The sequence below is a fragment of the Vombatus ursinus genome, unplaced genomic scaffold (genome assembly GCF_900497805.2).
Source record: "Vombatus ursinus unplaced genomic scaffold, bare-nosed wombat genome assembly UNPS02009132.1, whole genome shotgun sequence".
Classification (NCBI taxonomy): domain Eukaryota; kingdom Metazoa; phylum Chordata; class Mammalia; order Diprotodontia; family Vombatidae; genus Vombatus; species Vombatus ursinus.
Genome location: NW_020948910.1, coordinates 13,026,938 through 13,047,020, shown reverse-complemented (window position 1 = coordinate 13,047,020; position 20,083 = coordinate 13,026,938). Strand labels below are relative to the sequence as shown.

General features: G+C 41.0%; 1 protein-coding gene across 5 annotated transcripts in view; it reads right to left on the bottom strand.

The window, feature by feature from the left end:
- MAP7 (microtubule associated protein 7) overlaps positions 1-20,083 on the bottom strand; it is a 235,568-nt gene that overhangs the window by 14,653 nt on the left and 200,832 nt on the right. For all 5 annotated transcript variants that reach the window (XM_027850724.1, XM_027850727.1, XM_027850723.1 and 2 more), the window contains 8 exons: positions 17,212-17,327; positions 16,381-16,664; positions 8,212-8,386; positions 6,287-6,470; positions 5,308-5,409; positions 4,591-4,641; positions 4,424-4,481; positions 1,561-1,648 (listed from right to left, as the gene is read on the bottom strand). In XM_027850724.1, the coding sequence (XP_027706525.1) occupies positions 1,561-1,648; positions 4,424-4,481; positions 4,591-4,641; positions 5,308-5,409; positions 6,287-6,470; positions 8,212-8,386; positions 16,381-16,664; positions 17,212-17,327 (1,058 nt within the window). The remainder of the gene's footprint in view (positions 1-1,560; positions 1,649-4,423; positions 4,482-4,590; positions 4,642-5,307; positions 5,410-6,286; positions 6,471-8,211; positions 8,387-16,380; positions 16,665-17,211; positions 17,328-20,083) is intronic.

Genomic DNA, 20,083 nt, shown 5'->3' with positions numbered 1-20,083 from the left:
ATACATTTAAATATACAAATAATAAACATTTTTCTTTCTGAGGAATGCAGCATTACTAACTCATTCTCTTTTGAAAATCGATGAACCCAAAATAAAGAAATGTTCACTGTAAACTACCCAATAGACAAAATGTTCAAAGTAGCCAGGTGGTGCAGTGGATAGACCACTTGACTGGAGTCAGGAAGACCAGAGTTCAAATCAGACCTGGAGCTGTGTGACCCTAGGCAAGTTGCTTAACTTTGGTCTGCCTCGGTTTTCTAATCTGCATGATGAGAAATGAGGATATTATTCTCAATTAAAAGAAGCAAAGTTACACATTTAGGCTTCAAAATATAAACTCAAGAAATACATATTAAAAGGAGCATGGCTATGCAACATTCCCTTTGATAAACGTCCAAGGGTTTTACTGGACTGCAAGGATTGTATGAGGATAATAACACTTCCCCACCCCACCCCCCGCCCCCGAGCATCACTGTGAGGCTCAAATAAGATGCCACTTATAAAACACTTTGCAAACTTTAAAGTGCTATATAAATTCTAGCTATTGGGTTGTTTTTTTTTTGTTTTTGTTTTTTGTGAGGCAATTGGAGTTAAGTGACTTGCCCAGAGTCACACAGCTAGTGAATTTTATGTGTGTGAGGCCAGATTTGAATTTAGGGCCTCCTGACTCCAGGGCCTGTGCTCTATTCACTGTGTCACCTAGGTGCCCCGATTCTAGCACTATCATTATTAATCAATAAACACTTATTAACTGCCTACTATGTGCTGGGGACACAAAAAAAGAGCAAAAGACAGTCCCTGCCCTCAAAGAGATTCCAATCTAATTATTACTGTTGTTGTTAAAAAGAGTCAAACTTTGTATCAAGATGACATGTTGACCGGAGGTTTTCAGTGAAATTAATCAATAAGCATTCACTCAATGCCCACCTTGTGCAAAGACAAAAATGACATAGTCCCTGTTCTCAGGAAGCTTTCAGTCTACTAAGGGAATAGACAGTACACGTATAAATTATAAATAAGGCTAAACAGCAACTGAATACGTGATGATGGGATGGGGTAGGGAAAATGGGGAAATGAGGAACCGAGTCTTGAAGGGAGCTGAGGGGTCCAGTAGGTGAAGGTGAGACAAAATTTGTATGTGCTTTTACATATGTTAGCTATTGTTATCGTTACTGTTGCTGCTCTAGGCATGGGAGCAGCCCATGGGAACTGCATTTGTTTAGTTAAAAAAAATTCAGAAACAGTACCTACCTCACAGGGGTTTGTTGTGAGGATAAAATGAAGCAACATATATAAACTCTTTGTAAATCTTAAAGCACTGCATAGATTCCAGCTTTTACTATTTTCTTTTGTCATTAGGGAAATAGAAGCTTTTTGCTTTAATGAGCAATTACCAAGAAAACAAAAAGATGACATAAAATACAAGGCCAGATTTCTTTTTTAAGAATGCCTAAGGAAAGATATATGCGATACATAGTTGTGGGGGAAAAAAAGTCTCACTTGTGACCAAAAATAATTTTTCAAGGACCCTCCAAAGCCTCCACTGCTAGCTTGACTCACCTGTCCATGGTCATTGTTGGCTGATGGGGGCTGGTCACTGGTTCTCCATTCTGTGAAGAGTCTGTCACACATGGGAGTGGCGAGACCTCTGGGTATTTCCACAGGGATGAAGAAATTAGAATTAAAAAAAAAAATCAAGCCTCTGTGTGTTAACCAGAGTTAACACACACACACACACACACACACACACACACACACACACGCACACGTATATCCACCCACTAGAGCCAAATGAAATGGTGTCACGCGCTATATAAAAGGCAGTTATAGTTGTCTAGCAAGAAATGTATGTAATACTAAAACAGAAGCAATTGTGTGATTTTTGCTAAAGACCATGTCATAAACATGGAAGTGAAGTAATGCAGGTCTCGATAGGCTTGTACTTGCTAAGCCATTCTTTCACATTTCAGTGCAAATCATCAAAAAAAAAATTTTTTTAATCTTAATGTATTTGTTTTGAAAATGTACAAAATATATTTGTTTTGAATTCTTCAGATCTCGTAATGCAGGAATTTTTATTCCTAAGTGTGCCACCCTAAGGTTCAGTGCTATTAGAGCTTAATTTGGAGCCAATGATATCAACCACTGAGAAATCTGATCCCAGAATTTAGGGTAAGATTCAAAGGCCTGCAGCTGTTTACTCACATCCCTGCCAACCAGGGAGCAGAGTTTCAAGCAAATCTGCAGCCGCTTTTGGTTAGAGCTGTAAATAAGAGAACAACACGGCAATTTCAGGGGGTTCATTTTGCAATCTGGCACAAATTTAAGTGCCAAGTATAAAGCAAAGCTGTAGGAGCTGCAAAGACCTTGGGAACTGGAGCCATGAAGCAGCTGGTATCAAACAGGAGGAGGCCAAAGCCACAGAAATTCACAAATCAGGAAACACCCAGAGTGTCAGAAGACTCTGCAACAGATCTCACTGAAATCTATTGACTTTCTGAGCACCACATGAAACAATCAGATTTAGAGGGTAAGGAATGACACCCAGATAAATGACACCCAGAGATAATCTACAAGTTGCATTTCTGTCAAGGGTTTTAACACCTCCCCACCTCCATACGCACACACATACATATATGTATATGTGTATGTGCATATAAATTAATATATATGTATATGCATGCCTGTATGTGTATATATGGTAGTGTACATAAGTATATACACACAAGCTTCATAGATATACACATACACATATCTATATATAGATATCTACATAAAAACTTCATCCTGGTAGTATAGTAGCATGGGATGAAGGGAAACCTCAGACTCATAACAGGAGGTGGCAATCTTTGTCTCTCAGAAAAAAAAGAAGGGCATAGTATATGAGGAACTTTTCCTAGAGATTACCCCCCAGTATTTCCAAATCTCAGGTCCACGCTCTGCTAGAGCCTTTGCCACAAGCCACGGAGAGCCCACATTTAGACTAAACAAACATTAACCATCTATCTGCCTGCTATATGCAGAGCAATATATTTGGCACTGGGTGAGAAGCAAAGTTTAGACAGGATATGGCCCATGTCCTCTTGGAGCTTATAGGCCAGTGTTTCAGAGCTGGGGGGTATCCCCTCTTCTGTTGGCCAGAAGGTTAGAGGTAGTACAACAAGTATAAGAGAGTGACAGGAAGAAAAAGGCTAAGGGTGGGGGAGAGACAGGAATTGTATAGTAGAGGAGTATGTGTGTTAATGCCTTTTCTCATAGAAGCTGTTCTGTTTTTTTGTTTGTTTGTTTGTTTTTTGGAGGCAACTGAGGTTAAGTTACTTGCCTGGGGTCACACAGCTAGTAAGTGTCAAGTATCTGAGGCCAGATTTGAACCCAGGTCCTCCCGACTCCAGGGCCAGTGCCCTATCCACTGCACCCCTTAGCTGCCCCAGCTGTTACCTTTTAAAATATTCCTAACAGTACAATAATACATTTGAGGTACTTTATGGGTCAAATGGGCTTTTGCAGGCTAGCCTGGGAACCTAACCATCAGACATAGCACCTTTTTGATGAGAAAATGTGTCCTAAAAGCTCATTTATAGAAGTTGTTTGCTTCCTCAGAATAAAACCTGTTTAAAGGACGGCTTGTATTTGTACGACTAGCTATTAAAAACAGAACTTCTATTAAGAAGTCCAACAAATTCTTAATTATAAAACTGTCCTAATGCCAGACAGATAAGAATCCTGGAAGGCCTTTTCTAACCATTAGCCTCAAGCACAAATTGCCCAAATAAGAAAGCTAAAAGTTCTCGGAGATGAATTTTGATGTTCCATTTCATGGTAAATAGAAAATGAAATTTCAGTTAACACAAAACAGACCCTTGTTATGATCTTGTATTTAATTTATTTAAAAGAAAGAAAGGCAATGACCTCTTCCTTCCCTAGAAGCCTCCTGTAGTGGTCAAAATCCTACCATGAGAGTGGTGTTGGTGACCTCTAAGAACCCTTCCAGTTGAGATATTACATGATTTCAAACTCTAGACTTTTTTTTTAAACAACAAAAAACTCTTTTTTTTTTGGTGAGGCAATGGGGTGAAGTGACTTGCCCAGGGTCACACAGCTAGTAAGTGTCAAGTGTCTGGGGGCACGTTTGCACTCAGGTCTTCCTGAATCCAGGGCTGGTGCGCTAGCCATTGTGACATCTAGCTGCCCCTCAACAAAAAACTTCTTGAAGACTCAGTGATTACACAACTTCTAAATTCATCTGTCTGGTACAGTGGAAAGAAAGTTGAACCCAGGGGACTAGAGTTCCCTAAAGGAACTCTAAATAATAAAATAAAAGGGTTGGTTTATATGACCTTTGGGGTCTCATTCATTCTAACTATGTGATCCTATGATCCCATTATAATGCTGGGTGTCTTTGAGAGTACAGTGAAGTAAATACCTGTTTCACCTGTAGTATCTCTCTTGGCTATGTCTCCATTTCTCTGGTCATTAGCTTTCTACAAAAGAAAATGCATTATTTTATAAATTAGAGTAATAATGGAAAATAAGCAAAGAAAAAAAAAATAATCTTGCTCTAAGCCAGTTAGGAAGAAAGAATGCCATTACCTTATCTGTAGCTTCTGTTTTCCTAGTTCTTTTCATAATTTCTTCAAGTCGCTACCAGGGAAGAAACAGCAAGCCAGAGTTAGATCCAGAAATAGAAAGAGCCTGGCACATTTTACAAATGAAGCAAATCAGTAACATTCTCAGACGTTTGTGCTATTTTTGGAGGACGCAATAGCTGCGTCCCAAATGTGTGCCAGGACTGTGCTCACACATTAAAAAAAAATGTATATTGATATCTTTTGTTTTTACAACACTTTCATTTCCAAATAGGCCCCTCTCTCTTCCCCTACTCAGCGAGCCAATTGTTACGACAAAGAAAGGGGGGGAGGGGAAAGAGCAACTCGGGAAAACCAACAAACATACCAGGCACTCTAGCAACATACGCAGTACTCCCTAACCACAGTCCCCCAGCTCTGCCAAGAAGGGACAGAGGTCTCAGGTAAGCAGAGGGACTCAAAAAGAGTCTCACTTATGAGTTGCAGCGTGGAGTTAGGTTAGACATAGGAGATGATGTCCTTACAGTGATGGTTGCTAAGCACTGGGATAGATTATTAATGGAAAGAGAAAAGGTTCTAATTTTCCTGGGTAGGTCTTGTTTAAGGGTGAGGGACAGAGAAGCAGTTTCCTCTAGACCCCCTCCAGATCTCTAAGTCTCCAGAAAGCCGAAGCAGCCAGAACACTGTGTGCAAACTTGCTGTAGGCAGTCCATCTAGTTACCTTCTTCCTTTCCAAGCGGGCCTGCTCTTCTCTTTGGAAATGCTTTTCTCGTTCTTGTCGAACTCTCTCAGCTTCCTCTCGTAGGCGGGCTTCTTCTTCTCTCTGAAGAGAAAGTGTCCTTTGTTTTACCACCAAATGGGAGACTTTCTACATACTTCTACCAATCTCATAGAGATATACTGAGGGTAAAGCTGGAGAAAAGATGGAAAGCTAGAGAGCCGGGCCTGGAGTGAGGAAGACCCGAGTTCAGACACTAACTAGCTCTGTAACTCTGGGCAAATCACTTGATATTCAGTTTGCCTCAGTTTCCTCATCTGTCAAATGAGCTGGAGAAGGAAATGGCAGACCATTCCAGTATCTTTGTCAAGAAAACCCTAAATGGGGTTGTGAAGAGTTGGACATGATGGAAAAACAATGGCATAACACAAACTGTATTTTAATAACAATGAAAAATATAGTAACTTCCTTTTGAGATTATTATCTGAAATTTGACACAGGATCATAGATTTAGAGTTAGAAGGGACCTTAGAGGAAATCTAGTCCAACTACTTATTTTTACAGAGGTTAAGTGACTTGCCCAAGATCACATAAGAAATGAAGATTTGCACTGTGGTCCACTGACTCCCAAAGTCTGCATTCTTTCCACTCTACCATGATGCCTCTTATAAACAATAATAATAGTAATAATAATAACAGTAGTAGTAGAAACAACAACAACAATTATAGTAACACTTCTTTTTTACTAAACCTGAGACAGAAGGGAAATGGTGACTTGGGATCTCCTAGCCCAAGGGTGGGGAATCTTTGACCTTTTGACTGAGTCCAAGTTTTACAAAAAAAATCCTTTTATTAAGGGAATTTGTTCTGTGAAGTTTGGATTCAGTCAAAGAGCCATACTTGAGGACCTAGAGGGCCACATGTCCCCACCCACGTATCTAGCCCCTTTGAAAATATGCTCCCCTTTTTGGCCCTCACATACCTGTTTCTGGACCCGCTCCATTTCTTCTTTTTCTCGTCGTTCTCTCTCTTCCTCCTGCCGGCGCAGCTGTTCTACCCTCTCCCGGGCCTGTTCTTGCTCCCTCTCTGCCTCAAGCCTTCGGGCTGCCTCCTCTCGACGAGCTCGCTCTTCGGCTACTCTTTGAGCTAATTCCTCCTTCTTCCTCCTAGGAATGCACGGGACAAAGAGCTGCCTGAAGGAGGCCTGGGTTGTGGTTTGTCACAAAGAAAACGTACTGATGTGACTGGCAGAAAATCTCCACTGGGTACATCGAATAGCGATAAAGGACAAAATGTGAAGGTCTTGGGAAGACACATGTGGCAGTTCACGGGGAATAGGTTACCTGATATTCCTTACAGGAGGTCCCAAAGGCTCAGACATTTGACTGTCCTCCACAGTTGAGATTTATCTAATACAATGCTTCTTCTGTCACTAATTTGAAACTTTTCATTTCAAAAAAATTCAGAAAAACCGGTTTATGGATACAAAAGGCCTGATAGATATTTCAACCATGAGTATGAATCTTAAGTTGTTTGCCAGTAATTGAGATGGATTTGCTTTGACCCATTCCTAATGGGCCATTTGTTGTGAATGAATCATTTTCAGTCATGTCTGACTCTTCATCATCTCATTTGGGGTTTTCTTGGCAAAAGATACTGGAGTGCTTGGCCATTTCCTTCTTCAGCTCATTTTATGGAAGAGGAAACTGAGGTAAATAGGGTTAAGTGACTTGGCCAGGGTGACACAGCTAGTAAGTGTCTGAGGCCTGATTTGAACTCAGGTTGTCCTGACTCCAGGCGCTGTATTCCATCTACCGTGCCACCTAGCTGCCCACGGGGTCATACTGCCTCATACAGTTCCTCATCTGTCAAATGAATCGGAGAAGGAAATGGCAAACCACTCCAGTATCTCTGCCAAGAAAACCCCAAATGGAGTCACAGAGAGTAGGGCATGACTGAAACAAATGTACAACTTCCTGACTCCAGGCCCGGCACTCTATCCACTGTGCCACCTAGCTGCCCACAGGGTCATGCTGCCTAATAATTTAAGAGGGGAATCCTAATCCTATAATCACAGGATCATGTATTTGGACCTGGAAGGGACCTCAGAGATCATCAAAGTCATTCCCTTTATTTTACAAATGAGTAAACTGAGGCCCAGAAAGGTTAAGTGATTTGTCTGAGGCTGCACATGTAGTAAGTGGCAAAGCTGGGTTTTGAGACTAAGGTCTGTGAGAGCCAGCACTATCCTCCTCTGTTGGTGTCCAAGGTCAGGCACTTGCAAAATTCCCGGCCAGAGTTAAAGATAGCCTTTCCCTATGGGACAGGGGCAAGCCAACTGGCTAATGTGAGGAATGAATCTGTTACCTTTGACTTATTAGCATCTTGGGATAGCATCTGAGCAAACTGCCACAGGACTGGAGCACTTAAGTATTTCATGTAAGCTGGAAGTTTTTTCATAGGAAGATAATTTGTATTTATTAAAAAAAAAAAACACCACCACCAAATGGACAGATGAATACTACTTAGTAATACTTTTGAAGGAGCTAACTTGGACTTGGAATCAGGAGGACCTGATTTCAAATCCTGCTTCCAACACTAGTTGCATGACCCTGGGTAAGTCACTTTAACTATCCCAGCCTCAGTTTTTTCATCTGTAAAATGGGGGCAATAATGGCACCTCCCCTCCCTTCAAGGGTTTTTGTCCTCACAAAAATGAGATAATATATGTATTATCAAGTGAGATAATATATGTAAAGTGCTTTGTAAACTTTAGAGCACTACGTAAATGCCTGCTATCTTCATTTTTAAAACTTAGTTTTTTTGGTGTTTAAGGCTTAGTCCATTTATCACTCAGATGTGACTTTATGGCAGACCCTTACTCAAAAAGCAGCTCTGCCCCTTTACCTTTCAAGCTCTTCCCTCTCCTTCTTTTCCCGTTCTTCCTTCTCTCTCTGTTCCCGAGCTAGCCGCCTCTTCTCAGCCAGTAGTCTTGTGGCCTCTTCTGGGTCAGTGGTCCCCGCAGAAGTTTTACCCAAACCAGATGAGGGCACAGCGGACGGCAGGGACGGCACTGATGCGGCTGTTCAATAAGAGGAATAAACTTCAATGGAGACAAATTCCACAAACAGAACAGACAAAATAGCCCAGGGAACCTAAATTTTCAGTTGAATGTCCTAAAGGAAAATGGTAAGTGAAAATTATGAGGTTTCAAGGATCTGCTGCAAAATTTTGTCCCAGTATCTGGCCAATAAATGACAAAAAGGTTTTGTTGAGGAACATTCACAACAAGGCAGACACTCATTTTTCTTAAACAAGGTCTTGTTTTTATACAAATCAGTCAGTAACATAGACTGAGTATCCACTGTGAGTACAGAACTGTACAGAGTAGAAGAAAAAATTTTCCATCTGTCTCATTTCTTCTCTGATCTTCAATTTGATATCTATTAATTACTAATTTACTGTGGTCTAGATAATCATCCTTAGCATTCTTGCCATGGAGACATCATAGCTGAAATCATGTCATAATGAGCCAGGAATAAGATGCATTGACGCTATACTCTTTCTGCCTCTCACAGTTACCAGGAAGGAGCCAGGTACGGCCAAAGTACACACAATGTCTGCCTATACTTGTGTATCCCACACCCCCACCTCAATGCGTTTGAATGAGAAATGAAGAAGCAATACCTGACAACTCAAATTTCAAAATTCTTTCACCAGAGCTGAGCTAGAGTCACAGGACATAGAAAAAGAAATTCCACACTACTCACTGTACCCTCCTAGCCCCCATAAAATAGAGTCCAGAGGTCATGCTCAATACAAAACAAAAAAGGAAATTGGGGATCCAGCATGCACCTGTACTGTATCCATACCAAAGGCCCCCAGGCTGCCAGCAACACAACCGAGTGAGAACCCAAGCAGATCAAATAAGTGGGAAATATTTAATAAAATAAATTTAAAAATATAATAGAACATACATAACATTACTACGTGGTTTTCTAAGTCAATATTGCAGCCCACAGGGATCCTTATTATACTGTTTAGTGGCCCTGGTGACATCTGTTTTTATATAAATTTGATACCACAGCGCCCTATGGTATCTATAATCAATCACATATTATAGCGAGGTTCTAGCATGTCATTGTTGGTAGCTGTTAACTTTGGTCCACCCTTCATATACATATACATATACATATATATATACACACACACACACACACACATATATATACATATATATACACACACACATACACATATATATATATATTTTTTTTTTTTTGGCGAGACAATGGGGTGAAGTCACTTACCCAGAGTCACACAGCTAGTAAGTGTCAAGTGTCTGAGGCCACATTTGAACTCAGGTCTTCCTGAATCCAGGGCCGGTGCTCTATCTATTGTGCCACCTAGCTGCCCCTGCCCTTCAATTTTAATGTAGTTGCTGGTGGTATAGTGGATAGAATGCTCAAAGTAGTCTCAGGGAGACCTGAATTTGAATCCTGCCTCAAACACCCACCAGCTTTGTGACTCTGGGCAAGCCACCTATCTTTTCTTAACCTCAGTTTGCTGATCCATAAAATGGCGATAATAATAGCACCTACCTCACATGGTTGTTGTGATGCTCAAATGAGATCTGTAAAGTGCTTCGCAAACTATAAAACATTCTAGAAATGTCAGCTGTATTACGACGTCTAAGTCTTTCCTCCACATCTATGATTATTGGTCATTTGCCTTCACTCTACTGTAAGCTTTTCTGCTGACTACATTCTGTATTCTTCTTGAAAGCATGGATCATATCTTTATATCTTGGGGAAAAACAAGCAACCAGCACACACACTTATAGGCAGAGCAGTGAATAAATATTTGTTGAACAGATGAATGTACACACGCTATCTTCTTGGGTTTTTTTCATCTCTCACTGTGTTCCCACATAAACAGGCATTAGACTCTTTCCCCACCTCTGGCAACATTTCCTTTTATGTCACTTATCCACCCTCTCGCTGTCACAGCCCCTTCATGCCTTAATCCCTTTCTAGCATCTTAATGCTGAGAGCTGTAAATGTGAATGTTAATGCCTTCCTCAGGCTCTCCAGGCCCACCATGGGAATATCCTAAGTGAGAAACAAAACACAGGCAGACAGTCTTGGCTCTGTGGTTTTCTTCAATCCCTTCTCAACTCACTCTGGTGATCATGGAGGGGGCAGGGAGGCAGGTAGAACAACATGACATTTTGCATATTCACGTTTATGTGACTATGCACACAGAAGGGCAGGCAAACTCTGAACACTAAATGAAAGATTGCCCTGAAATACTAGATAACAAGCAGACGTGTTCCTACTGACCACCATTCATCCCACCTTTCTTAGTGCTCCAGGATGGATTCCAGTTTCAATTTTCTTCTTTATTCATGAATTTCAATGCAATTTGTAAAGACAAATCCCCTTATCTCATCAATGATACTGACTTTGTTCTTTTATTATATATAATTTTGTAGTTTTCTCCTCAAATCCCATTCCAATGCTTCATCATGGGGTGTTGCCTATCCCAGCTCTAGTTCTAGAAGGTCCTACCCAAGCCAAGAAAGGCTTTAAGTATGGTGCTGGGCACATAGTAGACACTTCATAAATGCTTATTTGCTGACTGGCAAGAGATATCTATCTTTCAAGCTAAGTTCAGAGAGGCTCTTCACCAGCGTACCTATGTCTGTGACTGTACATGGACACATGCCTCATCCTCAGCAACTCATAAAGGCTGTCCATGTGGTCACAGAGGGGTTGCGACCTACCTCAGTGGAGGTAGTACCCACATCAATTATTAAATCACTGATACTTGAAGTATTGCAGTAACTTACAGATAAAGATATATCACATGTATAGAAGCTGAGTCAATTTACCAAAGGACATGGTGGAGAGGATGGTCAAGAAATATCTTGGGAATCGTGCTGGCAATTTAAAAATTTTTCCCCTTATCCTTCATCATTAGACTCAGATTTGAAAACAGGCAACAGAAACAACAGACATCTTGAAACCCTTCAGGGAAGGACTGAAGGAGCACCCCCTGTTTCTTTTTTTCCTTAAAACTCCTGAATTGCATCCCAATGATGATCTTCAACTTTTAGGTTGCATTATTTCAGCCCAAAGATAGCACAGTTTTCTTTCTACTTCAACACTGATTTTATTAAAATGAATTTTAGATAAATCAAATTCTGATTCTGCTTTGAAAATGTTTCCTGGCATGCAAATCTCTATAACACCTACACAAAACTACTTGGCAACTCACCTCCGATAACAAAAGTCTATTGAATCAAATGGTCTGAAGTAAATTTTGGTATGAGGTAATGCATGCTTACAATCTCATTATGGAACAGAAACAATCAGTTTTAAAAATAAAAGCTGCAAATTTGGGATAAAATTCTGAACATCTCAGAAAACTGAATTTCTCTCTTAACCAAGCATTTAAGCAAGGAATAGTCCTACCAGTGTCAAGATCAGAGCTTTTAAACAGCATAGCTTTTGTGCAATGGAGGCACTGAGCTGATAAAAAGGATTTAAGTAGAATAAACCCATGGTCATAGGACACCAGTATGTAAATTGGAAGAGTATTGGTTTGAGAAACATAGTACCTCATTGTCAAATATGAATCAATTGTCAAAATTGTCAGAATTGAATATAATATACCTCATTGTCAAAAAAGAATCAATCAGATGCATTACAGTCTAGAAAAGGACTGGGGCCATAGTCATTTTTTTCAGTCATATCTGACTCTTCGTGACTCCATTTGGGGTTTTCTTGGCAAAGATACTAGAGTGGTTTGCTATTGCCTTCTCCAGCTCATTTGACAGATGAGGAAACCGAGGCAAACAGGGTTAAGTGACCTGCGCAGGGTCACACAGCTAGTAAGTGTCTGAGGCCACATTTGAACTCATGAAGATAAATCTTTCTGATTCCAAGCCCAGTGCTGTATCTACTGCACCACCTACCTGCCCTGGGCCCATAGTCAGCCCTCACAGATTGATAGTCTAACACTTTACAACGCTTTTCTGTGTCCATCATTGTTTTATTTATTGCATATCCACCAGTTTTATCCAGCACTTAGCCCAGTCCCTGGCATATAGTAGGTGCTTTATTAATTGACTGACCTATCCTATGCTCATCTAACTTTCTCACTCTCAATTATAAACTTTTTCATTGTCTTGTATATCTACACATAGTCAGCACTCGATAAATTGTGATAGCTAACATTTACATAGCACTTTAAGGTTTGCAAAACACTTCACCTCTTACTTCCATTTACTCCTCACAATAATTCTTTGAGATCCCCCTTTTGCAGATGAGGAAACTGAGGCTGAGAGTGGGTAAGCAACTTGCCTTGGTGGATTTCAAACATAAATTCCTAACTTTAAGAAGTATTCCATTCAACAGGCAACTGAGATGCTTCTAAATGTTTGTTGAATGAATGGGTATACAAATAAGACAATCCCAACCCTTCCTAGGGCAAAAAAAGAGTTAATAAACCTCTTGATGCTTTAGGCAGCTCACTAACACTGTTAGTTTCAGAGGAGGCAACCTGTATCAGTGGAGGGAGTTTCCTCACCTGGGAGTTCCCCAAAGGCCCAGTCCCTATCCTTAACATCATATACAGAATAATTTTTTAGAGCTACAATACAATAGGAGATTGAACTGGAGAGTCAAGGGTTCTGTTTCTGCCACAAACAAGCCTCAACTTCTCAGGATTTCCATCTGTGTGACAAAAATTTGATTGTAGTTGCCATTTTTACAGTCTGTAACCTTACGAACATTCTCTTTACTGTGAGTAGTTATACTCACAGTACCACTGATCCTGTTGTTAGCTCGGTACTTAGAGTTGTTATCCGGGCAAAAGGCTTCTGTGGAGAAGGGGCCTAAACAGCTGCCAAAAAGCTACTACTTAAAAGGCCCTGGGGGAGAAACAGAAGGCAGCTTGTGATGGACAAGTAGAATCACCACCATTTTGCCCATCATCTTCCCACAGACCCTGATAGAAACAGCCCAGAACCCTGAGCCCAAAAGCTTGGGAATAGCATTATTCCCCAAAGTCTCAGACCTGCTTCCAACTCAGCCCCGATAGCTATATAAAGAAAGGGAGAAATCACTGTAGAGAGGGGAATCTACCTTCCTTATTACCACCAGCAACTGCTAACCAACTGTCACCAACAGGAGCCTTAGGAATGGCAGCACCCTCCCCCACCAGACTGGGGCTCAGAGATGTTAAATAATTTACCCAAGGCCACATAGCTAGTTAATGGCAGAGATGGGCCTCAGCCTCCCTTTCCAGCCATAGTATACATTACTCCCCTCTAAGCACTTTATGGTTCAAGATAGACTTCCCTTCTTGCTATTCCTCACATAGAACACCCCATCTCCCATCTTTATGCCTCTGCAATAGCGGTCTTTCAGCCTGGACTGTACACTTGAAATTGCTGAATTCCTTCCAGACTGAGCTCAAGCGTAAGGCCTTTTTACATAATGTCTTTCCTGTTCTCCTTGGTAGCTGGTCCCACTGTCTCTCCTCCCTCCCCCCAGGTTATCCTTGTTCTGTTTTGTATATACCTATATATGGACATCCTTTGTATCCTTGACATCTAGCAGAATGGCACATAGTAGATACGTAATAAATACTTGTTGATTGATTAAAACCTCATTCAGTATCCTTTCAGTCACTTGGACATTTACTATCTTGTATGGCTCTGGGCAAATCACTTTACCTTTGTCTGGGTTTCCTTAACTATAAAATGGGGATAATAAAAACACTCACCTTGCAGGGCTGTTGTGAGGATCGAATGAGACAATATTTGTAAAGCTCTTAGCATAGTGCCTGGCACATAGTGAGTACTATATAAATGTTTATTCCCTTTCCCTTCCCCCTTTCATCATATAATTTTTTTAAACATACATATGCAGATATATTCTCACCCTGTCTGTGCCTAAAGTATTATTAGAGAATTCAGTGTTGGAAGGAAGATCATCTATTCCTAGAATTCCCTTTACAACATCCCCATCCAATTGTTACCTAGCATCTGCTTGATGATCTTTAGTGATGGGAAATCTGCTGCCAGCTTCTAAGGCAGCCAGCTCCACTTTTGGATAGCTGTTTGGAAGTTTTTTCTTACTAGGGGCTATAATCAGATTTTTGCCCATTTCTTCTAGATATCCCCTCTGACTTCAAGGAAATCTCATACATAGCAAACTGAATCCCTCTTCTATGTAAAAACCCTTCAAGTACTTGAGAGCAAGGATATGTCCCCTCCTAAATCTTCTCTTTTCCAGGCTAAAAATCTCCAGTTCCTCATTATATCCAGCCTTTTCATCATGCCCCAGACCTCCTCTTGTTTGTTAACATTTTCCTTAATATCTCTGGGCTCTCTGTGCAGTACCTGGACTGTCCATCCTTCATTCCTGATGCAAGACTGGTTCACCTCCTTTTGTGGTCATGTATATAACCAAGGGAAAAGGAAAACGTTTGGAAGATCCACTCTTGGAAACATCATGGGGAATCAGAATAGGAAGAATCCATGGCTTTAGATAAAATATCATAACCACTCAAACTTAGATAATTTTTGTGCACACTTTTGTAAGAGGTCTCCATTCCTGTCCCTTAGTCTCTGTATACGCGTCTATAATTAGTTCTAAAGCATATTTTGAAGCAAGAACTAGAGGCAAGTTTCATGTTGAATCAAGGTAGCATTATATGTATGGCCAATGAGGCAACATTTAAGCCAGGGGCTCTTCATCTTATATCACTTAGTCACTAGAAGTAAGATGGAGCTGAAAGTGCCTCAGCATTATTATTTTTACTGTCAATGCTACTAATATCAAAAGATAAAGTGTCTTGCCCGGGCTCACTCTGGTAAGTATGTGCCAGAGGTGGGGTTCCAACCTGGGTCTATATAACACCAAATCCAATAGTTATGACTTAGACCACACCTTCATCAGTAACCATTCTCCCTCTAATATGCCGAATTCTCAAATCTGCTTCTCTGATCACATTATCTTTTCCCTCCTCTTCTGCCATGTCTCATGAGCCATCTTTCTGCCCTCATCATGACCTCCAGGACCTCCATCTCCCCATTTTGAAAAGGCACCTTTTCAGCTCAACCTCCAGTCCTTCCATCTCTCCCTGTTTCTCCAAGGCAACCCACCTTTTCAGTTCAACTTCCTTTGCTTTACAATCATGATCCTGAAGTCAGTAATTTCAACAATGTACTATCAGTCCACCTTTGAATCAGCAATTTGCTTTGAAAAAGAACTAGGGATTTTTTTAGACAGTCAGCTCAATATAATCACCAGGGTGATGTAGCCAGAGCAATCTTGTGCTATATTAAGGACATATCTTCTAGGAATATGGAGGTGACAGTCCCTCTGTACCCTGTCTTTGTTAGGCCTCATCTGCAGCATTCCATGTGGGTCTCCCACGGTTTAAGAAGGACATTGATAGAAGGTTACTTTAGAGTCCAGAGGGAGCAACCAGGATGGTGAAGGGCTTTAAGCCCACATCATATGAGGATGGCTTGAAGGAACTAGGCACGTCTAATCTGGAGAAAAGAATATTCAGAGGAGACAAGATAGTTGTATATTTTTGGGGCTAACCTGTGAAGGGATTAGATTTGTTCTGTTTTTCCCCAGAGGGAAGAACCAGGAACAGTGGCTAGAAACTGTGAAGAGGTCAATTTTGGTTTGATATCAGGGAAAAAAATGTTTTAACAACCAGAGCTGTCCAGAAGTAGAATGAGCTGCCTGTGGAAGTGAAGAGTTCTGTTCACCCTCCTTTGGGGAAGAGCTGGACAACCCTCATTAAAACCAATGGATGTGGGATCAGAAGCAGAGGCTGAATGAAAGCATTGTGGTGGCCACTAGGATAGTTAAAGACTGACCTGGGGGCAGCTAGGTGGCACAGTAGATAGAGCACCGGCCCTGAAGTCAGGAGGACCTGAGTTCGAATGCGGCCTCAGTCCAAACACTTGACACTTACTATCTGCGTGACCCTGGGCAAGTCACTTAACCCCAACTGCCAAAGCAAAAAAAAAAAAAAAAGACTGACCTGGAAGAGCCTCTGGCTTGGCAGGTGAGACTTCCTCATTTGTAGGTTCTTCAGCATTCACTGAAGGAACTTGGTCCTCTGATGATGATGCTTCAACTGCTTTCTCAGCTTCCTTCTCTGGCTCTTTTTTCTCTGTCTCAAGCCTGACTTCTTTCTTGATAGGCCGGATGTTGCTGGGGGATGGGGGCCATGCCTGAGCAGAAGCAGCTTTCGATGGGCCAAGTGACATGGAGGATGTTGGTCTGGGTGTGCCAGGCAAATGAGACAAGGACTTGGATGGGTGCCTAGGAAACAAATAAGGAAATGTGGCATGAAAGGAGACATGACAGAATTAGCCTTTGCGCTAGGAACTCCATTTTCCTCCAAAAGAAAAAGGGTGTTTGGTATCTTAAAGCAATCTTAATATGCTGATTTCCCTCAAATTACCTTACATTTATTTTATATATTTCTTAAACCTAATTACATATGTACATTTTTTCTCCCCTAATAGAATGTACTCCTTGAAGTAAGAGGCAGTTATTTTTGCTTCTCTCTGCACTGTTTAACACAGCAGCTGGTAAATAAATGTTTCCTAATGAATTCCCAATAAAGAGTTAAGGATATTCAGTTATTTATTTAAGTATTTCTCACAGGTAGCTGAAAAGGGAAATTTGTCTACCTTAGAAAATAGGTGATTTCCCACCCCCACCCCTATTTCCTGCCAAGGAAACAAGTTAAGGCAAGAAAATAAGACCAAAGTAGCCTAGTGAGTGGAGCTGACAGAGGAACATGGGTAGCTTCCGGTACCTGGGATGATTCTCAGGTAAGATGAGCCACCAGCACTTCACTTACCAAACTGAGGAGGGAGCTGGTGATCTAGTTTTGGGGTTTGATGGAGACAGGGCTCTTCGGATGCCAGATGTGAGGTGGAAAGGCATGCTTTCTCTCTCCTTTTCTCTTTTATGCCCCTAAGTTGAAAAACCAAAAACATAAGAATTAGGTCCTTCTAGAAGTAGAGGCAGTAAGAGCCACATAATCAGCATTCAGTTGGAGGTAGGGATCAATCAGTGCCTATTGGAGTGTTTTGGGCAGGTTATCACAGGTATTACAATTTAAGCCAAACAAAGGGACCTTCCAGGGATCCTGCTGTCTTGGAACCAGATATTTGACTTTGATCAACAAGATGAGATATCAGTAAAGATTATGCTGACTCCATGGTGCATGTTTGCCCCTTTAAAAAAAGTTTGTGCTTCAGATCTGGGAAAAGGAGCTGAGGTCAGTCTTGGAGTATAACTTTCAGCTCCCTGGATGCTCCATATGCTTTAGAAATGTTTAACTTTTCTTATTTAGAAATCAGTTTCATCATCTTTTGTTCCTCTAAAACCCAAAGGTGGATTCTTGTTTTCAAACAGTTACCATAGCTCAGATATAGCTTTTGGTCTTCCCATGTGTCAAAAGAAGGATTAATCTGTGCTCCCATTGCAGCCAACATATACAGAGAAAGACTTGCTCTTACTTGTGCACCCGAAGAAATACCTTATTTTGTATTTTTTTTTTAAATACTGATATCGTAAGAAGGCATTTCTTCATGAAAGAAATTGGACCCAGTATGTCTTGGTGTCTTCTAATCCACAATGGAAGGTCAGCTCCTAAGTGATGAACTTAAGCCATTTTAAATCTTTACCAGTTAAAGTCTGAAATCTGAGAAAGGTTCTTAACACTGTCAACTCAATATTGTCTCACCATCCAATGTCTCTTCAACCCCTTACCATCTAACTGCTTTCCCTAATAAAGAAACAGTTTTCTTAAAGGTCACTAATGAGGAATGAAGGCCCAATTAACCAATAGTGTTAACTTTCTTCTTAGAAAAATAAAATTGAAAAAGGGCATTTTCCAATGTGGTAAACATAAGGAAATAGTTGCTAATACATAGTGTTAAGGCATCACTGTTTTTTTCAGGGTCTCCTTCCTAACCTTCCTTCTGGAGCCTCTAGGTAGTATGCCATTTTCTACCCTTTCATTATTTCTGGGGTCAGAACTATCTGAGAGAGCTGATCCTGGAACAAATCAGATTGGTGTGCAATCAGCAATGATCACTCTCTCCCTGTCCTACACAACATTTTTACATGGTTAAGAAAATTTTTAAAAAGGTGAGGGGGCGGGCGGGCAGGAGGGTAGGGGGAGGAGAAAAGGGTAGTAAGAGGTTGTGTAGTTCAATGGAAAGAGCATTGGATTTGGAGCCAAAAGACCTTGGTTCAAATCTTAGCTCTGTTAGTTACTACCTGTTTGACTTTGGACAAGTCAATTCTTCTGAATAAGGGGGACCAAATGACCCCAAAAGTCCCCTTCTTCCCTAAGTTTCCAAGTCTATGAGTTTGAAAGGTACCTGAAGGAGAAGGGGGCAAGCAAATTTTAATATTCATACGTTCTGGATTTTAACAAGGCTTGGCAGAAGGAAACTCTTTATTACTTGTTTTCTATTTAGTCTCTTTTTAGGCTGAAGGAGGGGATAGGGAATCATTGGAATTTACTGAGTCATGGCCAAACACGTGCTTTACTAATCTCACTTTGGCAGCTATGAAGAGGACTGAGCAAAAAGGAGAAGAGACTGGAAACAGGGAGACCAATCAGAAGGCTGTAGCAATAGTCTAGGTGAGGAGGGAGGAGGGCCTGACGTTGGATAGTTACATTTCTGTGTGAGTAGAAAGAAGGGGGAGGATGTCAGGGATGTCGTGGGAGGGAGAATCAAAAAGACTTGGCAAATGATGGGAAAAGTGGGGTAAGGAGGGGTGAGGAGTTGTGAAACTGGCTGACTTGAACAAAGTGAGATTTATTTCCAGGGTCCCTTTTTGTACTTTTCTACTAAGATGAGAAGGGGCTCCATGTCACAGTCTCTCCCTCCACTTCTCCCCCTACCTTGAAAACTTGGCCTAATTATTCAGTATTAGTCCATTAAAGTAAAAGATTCCCTGGACTGGAGACCAAACCTTTCGTCTCACAATAAACGGCTTCAAACAACTTCAAAAACAACTTCTCCCAGGGGAGAAGGATGGGTCCTAATTTTACCTAAATTCTGCATCTTTCCCAGTACCTGGCAGCATAATGGAAAGAGCCCTAAATCTGGAGTGAGAGGATCTGGTTTTGAATCTGGATTTTGCTATGTGGTTTTGGTAATCTCTGGTTTAAGTTTTCAAAACTATAGGAATGAGCAGGGTTAGGTCAGATGATGTCCAAGGTCCCTTTCTTCCAGCTCTGAACCTCTCATCCTAGGCTTCAGTTCTGAAAACACTCAGAGCCAGGCACTTCCTAGCTCTATGGTTACAGGCAAATGACTTAACCTCTTTGAAGTCCCAGAACTGAGAGATGGAGCATCTTGTTCAAGGAAGAAGAAGGAGGCTGTAGTCACTGGATCATGGAGTATGTTGTGGGAGGAAGGGATAAAATTTGGAACTCAAACCTTTTTTTAAATGTTAAAAAATAATTACTATAATTAATATTTATTTTTGAGTTGAGTTTGAATTCATTCTAAGGTGAAAAAAGCTCATCAAATCCTTTCCTGAAAGTAGATTCTGATAGGAAGGAGAGAGAGAGCTACCAGCTGAACTCTGATTTTTAGTGCTGGGAGACAAACAGTTCAACAAAGAAAAAATACAAGTCATTTCAGTTTTGTTGAAGGTCATTCCTGGTACTATCTCCTGTAAGTGTTATATTTATCTAATAGCAA